At 36.5% G+C, this 9,823-nt stretch overlaps 1 protein-coding gene across 6 annotated transcripts in view; it reads left to right on the top strand.

Annotated features, from left to right (window-relative positions):
* The window catches only part of TEAD1 (TEA domain transcription factor 1), a 208,919-nt gene extending 202,524 nt beyond the window's left edge, over nt 1-6,395 (top strand). For all 6 annotated transcript variants that reach the window (XM_048855607.2, XM_048855606.2, XM_075129426.1 and 3 more), the window contains one exon: nt 349-6,395. In XM_048855607.2, the coding sequence (XP_048711564.1) occupies nt 349-462 (114 nt within the window). In that variant the 3' untranslated portion in view covers nt 463-6,395. The remainder of the gene's footprint in view (nt 1-348) is intronic.
* Nucleotides 6,396-9,823: the final 3,428 nt, after the last annotated feature.

Consider the following 9,823-nt stretch of genomic DNA (forward strand, 5'->3'; position numbering starts at 1 on the left):
TGGGTGCTAACTCAGTTGCCAGTGGTGATACTTTAAATGTCAACATTGTTAACTATTTCAATACTCATCAAAGCATGTAAGAAAGGAGAGGAGTAGCACAGTATGAAGATCTAAAATGTGGGCAGGCTTTTAACAACACATTTTGAGACTGGACAGGGTATAGTCAATTTCATTTGCCTAAAGTGGGTCTCAGCTTTCTAAAGTTTGAGAAACACCAAGTTACAATTATATTTTCTTCTCTTTTCAAGCCTACCATACCTTTTGGTGCAAATCCTTTTTTCCAAGTTTATAACACTACTGTCTACCTTTTCTCTCCCTCCCCTCCCGTCCCCTCCCCGTTCCCAATAGGTTGTAACAAACAGGGATACACAAGAAACCCTACTCTGCATGGCTTGTGTATTTGAAGTTTCGAACAGTGAACATGGAGCACAACATCATATCTACAGGCTTGTAAAGGACTGAGCAGTTATTTATATATACACTTCATTACACTTCTTTTCTTTATCAAAAACACAGACTGTAAACCTCAACACTAAATGGCAGTGCCTCTGGCCCAGCTTTCACCCGCATTTTTCTAAATCCTGTTTTAGTGAAGTCATTTTTAATGTGTTCATATATAATTGTAGCTGTGAAATTCTGGTACAGTTGTAAAAAATTATTTCTAAAACTAAGTGTTCTGCAAATTTGTAAACGACAGTTCTTTGGGAAGACTGTATTTAAGAGCTGAATGCCTTTGTCTGTGGAGGCCTCTTTTTAATTGTGATAGAAAAATGTAAGACAGAGCATTTGCCATGGGGAAAACTTAACAGCATTTATAAGAATTTATTTAGGGTTTTGTTTTGTTTTTTTCCAAAATAAAATACTTATTTTACGATGCAAGGGAAATGGAAATGAATCTTTAACTATAACTGTAAATTAGTACACAAAGTTAATAATCTGTATAGAATTATCTTTGTAACTAATTAGAGTGGAAGATACGGACGAATGTAATTCGCTAAATTATTTTTTAAAATGAAACATTTTTTCTGTTTGAAACCAAATGATAAATATAGCCTTAAGAAATGCTTGATAGAAACAAGCAGGTCCTAAAATTAGGCAAATTTTGTATTTTTTTCTCAATGTTAAAACTAATCTTCTAATTCATTAAACTTTCCAACAGGTATTGCAGAGAAAGAGAACGTCATCCCTTATACTTAACGTATCTAGTGTATTTTTAAAAATATAAAGTTGTGTTGTACTAATATGGAAATTTGATTATTTAATGAAAAACTGATGGCTCATTTTGCAATAAGTAGGTAAATACTGAAAATTTAGACTTACATTGTATGTAGTCTTGTGTGTGCAGTTATATTTTATACGGACAACTATATTTTCAGTTGAGTGAAAAATTTGCAATACCGAAATTAACAAACATAGGGGGACACAATTGACATTATTACTGCTTTGTGAATAATCTGTAAATTGCAAGCGAGAAAAAGTAGTGCGGTTGAGAGAAGAATATGTAGGTCAGTAAAAGCCTCATCAGCTTTAATGTCGTAGGGATGCTAGAAAATCACAACCATCATCAGGCAAAACAGATTTGAAGGGTTATGTTCTTCCTCTTCTCATTCTTAAGGTTTTTCCGTCACATATATTTTCCCAGTTCTGTCTCCAGTCTCAAACAGGACGTGGTGCATTTAGTACTAGTAGGCAGGGCATGTGGGACACACCCATCAGTACCACTTAGGGTTTGAGTGCCTTTCACATCCAGAATACACAGATGTGCAGTGTTCATCCCTCTGATTAATAAACTGAAAAGTAGGTAATTCAGAGAAGATTCTATTATAGAGTGAATTGAAGAGATTTTAATACTAATAAGGATTAAAAATGTGGTCATGGGTGTGAATAGTTTTCTGGGAGACACACACGTGTCCTGTGTTCTCTGATTCTTATTGGCACGGCCTGTCCTTAGTATTACTCAGCCTCTCCTCTGCCATCCGTTCAACCACTGCCTTTTCACTGCCCCATTAAATGTTAATATTAAAAGTATTGGGAGGAGAAATGGGTTTTAATGGGAAATAACTAGGCTAAAACAATGCAATCCATTGGGCAAACCACAAATCCTAACAGGACATATGAAACATCGGTTACAAGATAAGATGCATGGCTGCTGCAAACTTCCAATAATCATATGTATCAGGGGCTCGGTAAGTCTTGGGGAGCCATGAGTAGGGCACAGAAATTTGTTCAACAGTTCCCCTCTCAGCTGCAGTTTTCAGGCATGTGCCTATGTGTAATTAGAAGCTTGAATTTGCCCCCAGGTATAATATATTGGTTACAGTTTTAATTTTTTTGACACTGTCATTCTAAAACATGCCCTCAGTTATAGGAACATAAATATAGATGAATAGTCTTAGTCAGCATACCAGCTGGAAGAGCAATCAGTATTTGTCATGTGCAGCAAGTTGTCAGTTGTTGTATGCTTGCCTTTCATTGTGTTAATCTTTAATACTGTTAGGATTTACATTAGAGAAAGAGGCCAGCATCGGGGGGCAGGGGGGGGTTGAAATTCCTTAGGCTATAAAACCTCTGATCTGTCTAACTCTAAAAGGTGGGTGATTGCTGTGATGTCTAGCTGTCATATTATCCACTTGGGGATATTAGAGCTGATGAATCTTTTAGTTTATATTCTGGGAAGCATAAAATGTGATGTCCATGTCATGAGGTCTCTTCATACGTTTATAACACTAACAATCACATCAGGAAAAGCACTGCATTGTAACAGCCTAACGGTAGCCCTTTATTCTAAGCACTTGGTGTTACAAGTCAAAAACTACTTCTTTTGTTTTGTTCTAAAGTTGTCTCTTATTTAGGTTTTCGAATTGTGGTTTTGATGGATTTTTTTATAACAAATTCTTTGAGGAGTATAAAATATAGAATTCAATTTGCAAAACCAGGTACAGATTTTTTATACAATCTGGCACATTACATATGTCAGAACTATGGGGTATAAGAAGTCACAGTGTTTATTGGTGTTCACATTTGTAACGTTAGGAAAAAGATTTGCATTGTCTTTACTTTACACTTATGTAAATGATCTAAACCCTGCACATGTTCATTCTTAAAAGCCTTAAGTCCTTCAAATGTATATCGTGGAGTGTGTCGTCCAAAAGGCTGCCTGTAAACTGTGAGCTCTTTTGTAAGCTGGAAGAATTTATCTTGTTACTGTTACTTTTTCTAGGAACTTTTTAATTCAGAGCTGCCAAAGCATTACAATATGCAGTGCCTTAGTGTTGTATTAGAAATACCTTTAGCCTCTTACATCGATTCTATATGTTGTTTTATTAATTGGTTCTATTTAAAAAAAAAATCTTTTCCCCCTCCACAGAGAAGCTCTTTGACTACTTGGTCTAAACCAACCTTTAGCATAAGTCAGACCCATTACTACACAATTAAATGCCTATACCAAAATGAAAGGTTACAACTTCATAGTTTTCTGTGAAAAATGAATTGTATTAATAATGCTGCCTTTTTAAATTTCATGACCAAATACTTAACTATTTGTGACTCTTCTGCACTCTAGCATGAAAGTGCCTTTGGTTTGAAATTCCAGCTTAGAAAAGTGCTGCCATAATAACGACTATTTATAGAGAGACCAAAAATATTAAGTGATCACCATAATGCCTTTGGTTTATTGGAATAAGTCAAAACTACAGGCCTCCATTCATGAAAGAGCATCATTTATGCTAATGTCATTTTGCAAATCACCAGATTGCATAATGCTGGGAAATAATCTATATGCCATGTAACTGTTGGATATAGTTTTGCAACATTGTAACCCAGTGACTGATTTGTTTATAATATAAAAATGATCAATGATTCACCTTTTCCATCTTTTCCTCCAGTCTTGCATCTGAGTAATGTGACTTCCATATAAACGACTGAATTTCAGACAGTGGATAAATGTGACTTTATTATTCTATTCTGATTAATATTTCAGTATCTGTAAAGGTTTCTTCTGTATCCTAATTTTGCACTTATTTTGTTTACAAAGTCAAGTGTTCTGAAAGTCAGATGCATAAAAGTTGAGATGAAAGTGCAGAACAAAAATTAATTGGAGTAAATGTAATTTGACATGTGCTTATTAGCATCCAAATGTTAAGCATGAGCATTGTTAGGTGAAGGTGCTATATGGAAACCTGTGTGCAGCACCATTCCCAACTCTGTTTTTTTTCCAAGCACTGTCTCAGTGCAGGAAAGGCAGCTCCTTTAAATAATGTGTCTGCTTTTGACACATTCTGTGAATTGGGGCCATAGTGAACACTAGAAGTGAAATTGACAGGAAGAGGAGCAAGATTAAAAAAAAAAAAAAGAAGAGAAAGAACAAATATCAGCCAAACTAAAAGCTGGCAAATGGATTATATAGTTGTGAATACAATTTTAACGTGATTTTTAAATATTTGATGAAAACTAAGATTAACTTTTTATATATAAATATTGTGACACTATATGGTAAATATTGTGATAAATCAGGTTCCCTGTCTCTAAAATACTTCCCACCCACCCCCCACCCCCACCCCCAAGGTCTAAATCTCATTTACCTTCCTCACACAAATAGCCCTGTTGAACTTTATGAGGCTGGGATAAGGTAAAGAGGATTTGACCCCAGACGTAGAGCATGTGTTTACAGTTATGAAATATAACTGCTGGGAGAAACATTTGATAACAATTGTGATGAACAACAGTTTATTGCAAAGTCAATTTAATCCTATTATTTACTGTCTCATTGTACAAAAGTTCAAATAAGGATAATGGTACCATTTTTGGCAGTTCAAAGAATTACTACTAACAAATGTAGTCTTACTTACTTGAATTCCAAAGTGATTTATTTAGGTACTGTACCACTATTTTAAAGAAGTTACACATCTTATGCTTGTTTCCCCACTTTCCTGTTCTACTGTAGCTACAGCCATTCAGTTTGGCAAAAGCTCCATACTCAACAAACTCACTGCTTTATATGCTCTTAATGAAACAACGAAAGGGTATCTGTTAACATTAAATGCAAGTAACTGACAAATAGATGTCAGATATAACATTTGACAAGCTAATTCATTTCTATTTATTTTCCCATTTTAATTTCTAGACATGCTTGCTTTCCATCAAGTTTTACTGGATCATTCAGACCCAGGAATGTTTGATGTAATATCTAACATGACCCACATTAAATAAAATTAATGTAGTACCCAGTCACTCAACATACATGGTAGTAGATTCTAGTTTCTCAGGATGATTTTTTCCCCCCTATCTTTCATTATTCTCAGATTTTTTTTTAACCCTCTGAAAAGATTGAGGCTGCGTAATTCAAAGTACAAAAAATACTTGGGAGATCTTGGTCTCTAACTTTTCAGGTCAGTCTTGCTGAGATCATGTGATTAGTTTTACTGTGTAAATTAACTCTTAAATGCACTCAGCTGACAAAGAAAAGATGTGTCCCTCTTACCTCCTTACAAAATGTGTGTGTGTGTTTCTGTTTTTTGTTTTTTTATGGGCCTCTTTGCTTCAGGCTCTTGACTGCAGACAAAAAATACAATATGTGCCTGAAAAAAAAAGACAAAAGAATTTTATAACATTAAAAACCTGAATAGCCTTTAATTCTTCAATATCAGTACATTTTATGTAAAACAGTTTTGGTTTTTTTGCCATGTGCATTTGTTCACATTTGTAAATGACTTAATGGAATTCTCACTTTATGTTTATTTGTGTAATGTGTATAAACTGGGTTTGTGACTTAAGCATATTCATATATGGTCAGTGGTTACTTTAATATTGTACTGCTGCTGGTAACTTTTGATGTAGAACCTGCCTTTTGATGATAAAGTACCTCTTGATTAGAATGGGAGGGAAAGCTCTGAGAAAAGTGAATGTGCTCAAATGTTTGGGTTTTTTTAAACATATTTGCAGAAGCTTTCAAAAGGAGTTTCGGTCAAACCTCTTGGCAGTACAGTAATCTTGTATTTGTTATTGTCTGTGTGTAGGTACTGGTACCTTTTTTGTTAAAAAATGTTTAAGTGTTGGCTTTAAAGTGACTTTATCTTTAGTATGATAGTAATATGAAAATTATAGGTTTTGTGTGCAGAGAATTTTTTTATAAAGTGCTTTGTAAAAAAAAATGTATTCTAGCTTTTGCGGTACATATGTGTGATAACTTTAATATCCATGACAGTTAAGTGCAATTATTTCATCACTCTAAAAATGCTATTTTTGTGTCGGTTACTGCAGGTGTTTTCATGTCTTTGCAACGTGACACATTTTGATGCCTTCTTGATAAAGTGGTAGAATTTTTGTAGCTTTCTAGAAACTTTGTATTCATACAGTATCGATTGAAAATAAAGAAAATGAAAGTGTTTGGTGCATTATTTTCAGCTGCATGGAAATCACTCTTCTTACATATTTGAAGTAAAATTGCCCAGGTGCCTAAGCCCCATTTTCAAAAGTAAGATAGGGCCAGATTTAGAAAGGTATTTACATGCCTAAAGATGCAAATAGACATCTAGTGCGATTTAGGAAAAGGAAAGCAGGTTAGGTGGCTAACTCCTATTTAAATAAATGCCTTTGAAAATCTGGCCGTTCGGAGTAGATTTTAAAAGTGCAAATGGCACTTTGGCACCTTACGCCTGCTGAAAATCAGTGGAAGTTGGGCGCCTAATGTTTGTTTGAGCCTTTGAAAATCAGTTAGATGAGTAATGATGTGTGGATACAAATGAGTAGTTAAATGTCTTAATATTTGCACTTGCAATTCATTGGAGCACAAAACTGTGCGTGCAAAAATTGAGATTATTTCTTAATCTGTAGTTTTGAGGGTTACAATTATGAAATATTTGTTCAGTCTCTTCCGGCACCATCAGTTCTCTGTTTTTGTACATTTTAACTGAAAACTTAATTAAGGCTATCCGTGGTTACCATTCAAATGTCTACATTTTCCACAGCAGCAATATTTTGCAAATATCAAGTTTTAATGGCAACCACTGTTGCTGCACTTTGTGTCCAGTCTCTGTGTGTGTTTGCTTGTTTGCGTGGGGGTGGGGTTAATACTTTATTCTTAAGCATGTGGTACTGGCCAGTACTAATACAGGATATCTAATCAGGAATTTCAGTTTCTGTCTCCTACTTCTTTTAAGAGCTGATAAACACATTTAATCCATATTAATTAATCATAGATAGTTCCTCTGTTCTCTATCCATTTATATCCTCCATTTCAACACTTATCCGCTGATCACAGCCACAGGTGAATGGATCATTTTTTTAAACATTGAAAGTATATGCAGGCCATAAGTGCTGAGGGGCAGGGGCAGGGGTGGGGGTTCTGCCTGCTGTTTTGAACCAAAACAGATGTTAACAGCTTTCCATTAACACATACTTAGTAACCCACTGATGGCCTAACCTTGGTAAATTCCAACTTGCCTTGTTCTACAATCTGCCATGCTCTACTGCACCAGAGAAGCAGCTTGACCCAGTTCTAAATGAATGTGTGCCATAATAAAAAGGGACAAAGCCTGCCTGTGTGAAGCATCCAGTGCAACCGAGGAATTAGATGCAGTTTTGCAATGGCCTCTTGCACCTAAAAACTGAAAAGAGGCTATAAGAAAAAGAAGATAATCAAATTTGCTTATCTCAACGGAGCAGTGGTCCAATCTCAATAGATCTACTAAACATCTAACCATTAAAAGCAAAAACTCTTAAGGTATTTGGGCAGAGAGTTAAAATCTCCTGATCGCCAGCTGATAGCTTGGAGAATGTCTGCTATTGTCTAAAGAAAAGGAGTACTTGTGGCACTTTAGAGACTAACCAATTTATTTGAGCGTAAGCTTTCGTGAGCTACATCGGATGCATCCAATGAAGTGAGCTGTAGCTCATGAAAGCTTATGCTCAAATAAATGTGTTAGTCTCTAAAGTGCCACAAGTACTCCTTTTCTTTTTGCGAATACAGACTGACACGGCTGCTACTCTGAAACCTGCTATTGTCTAATCCTTGTATCACTTAAATTGCAGTTGTTGAATTTCTTGAAAACATTCAAGAAATGTATTTTGTGTAATTCCTCGTCCAAAATCTAGCCAACCTTTTGTATACTGGGAACTTAGAAAATCAGCTTCAGAAGCATTCCCTGCTGACACCTCTGGAAAAAAGTAGTCAGCAGGGAATGGCAAGTACTTCAGCGATATAGCAATAGAAGAAACCCCCTTTAGCTATTCTGTTTTCCTGAAGCAACAGAGCAATTTTTGAAAAGAATACTGAAGCCATTAGGCAATGAAGGAAAAGCCTCCCCAATCCCAAAAGGAATGGTGATGTGTTCAAAATTCAAATGTAATGAATGTGTCTGAAATAAATAATTATGTTCCCTTACCAGCTTATGCTGCCATGCTGGTTAGCGCAAGATTTTGGTGTTTCTTCTACGGGTTGATGAGCTACTTCTCCCAGGAGCTGAAGTGAGTTCCTAGAAACATGCAGTAATATTTTAGATCCCTCTTTTTTCATCCTGTTCATGGGGATTTCCAAAAACTAGTAGCAATACCTGGTGAGATGAAGGATGGGAGACTAGACAAGATTTCGCTGGCTCCATGATGATGTGAAACCTATACTACGGTACATGAACAACACTCAGGGTGAAATCCCAGTGACTTCAATGGGACCAGGATTTCTCCCTTAGTCTCCCACTTTCTGCACAGAAAAACCGGCACTGCTGCAGCTTTAAACGTAGAACCTTGGCTTCCCACTAAACCAGCCCCCCACTCTTCTTTGTGGCTCATAGACGTTCCATTACTGCTTATCAGATACTGCCACAGCACACTTCTAAACAGGAAGAAGGAGGAGGAGTTGTGTGGGAAGCTGTAGCCTGAGACATGACCTGCTTTTATCTAGCTTGCATCTTTTTTGTACCATGTTGTATGGTTCCAGCATCTGAAAATAGAAGCAGTTACCTCAAAACCAACCTGATCCCGAATTAAAACACCACTTAAAACAAATAAATACAGTCTTCAACATTTCTGAAAATTTTCCCTGAGATTTTAAGTGTTGGTATTCTGAGCACATCAGTCACCATGCCCATGGTACTTAAGGAGCAAGAGTTGACTTCTTATCAAGGCACTTAGTTAATTGGACAAAGTGCAGTTCTCTCCGTGTGAATATGATTGCATTGTCAAGGAACTAGAAAGCAAGAAAAAGTTCTTACAACACACACAACTATATGAAAATAGGGGTTACAATACACTAGCAGTCTATGGAAAGATTGATCATATGTAAATCATACAGAAAACTTCTTGCTCATAAGACTGTTCAGAGCAAAGCATGGTGCTGGCAGATGCTGATGGCTTCCACGTACAACTCTGTCCATTCACCTCAACCCTGACCTTCTGCAACCTTACTGTTATTGTGTGAGGGCCAGCTTGAGCAGAAACAGTGGCACAAGCTGTCACACCAACTGGGGGTAGCTTTGCACTGTGCATACATAACTTAACCTAGCTCATGAGGGGGTGTGACAATTGTTTGGTGGTTGTAAAGTGCTATAGAAGTACTAAGAACTATTTTAAGAGCATTAGAAACATGGGTGAGGATTTCAGAAACAATGGAATACAGGGGGGAAGAGACTGAGATGACTTGGAACAACGGGAAAGGAAAACCCATAGCAAAATGGTGGTGAGCAAAACCTGGGTTGAAATGACAGCGAGGACAAGAATAAAGGTGATGTTGCTTTTCAAAGAAAGAGGGACAGCAGAGAAAAAGGAGAGGGGGAGAAAAGTAGTAAGAAATGAGGGGAAAGAAAGGAATGGTGTGGCAAGAGAGAATGTG

This window comes from Caretta caretta, chromosome 6 (genome assembly GCF_965140235.1).
Source record: "Caretta caretta isolate rCarCar2 chromosome 6, rCarCar1.hap1, whole genome shotgun sequence".
NCBI lineage: Eukaryota > Metazoa > Chordata > Testudines > Cheloniidae > Caretta > Caretta caretta.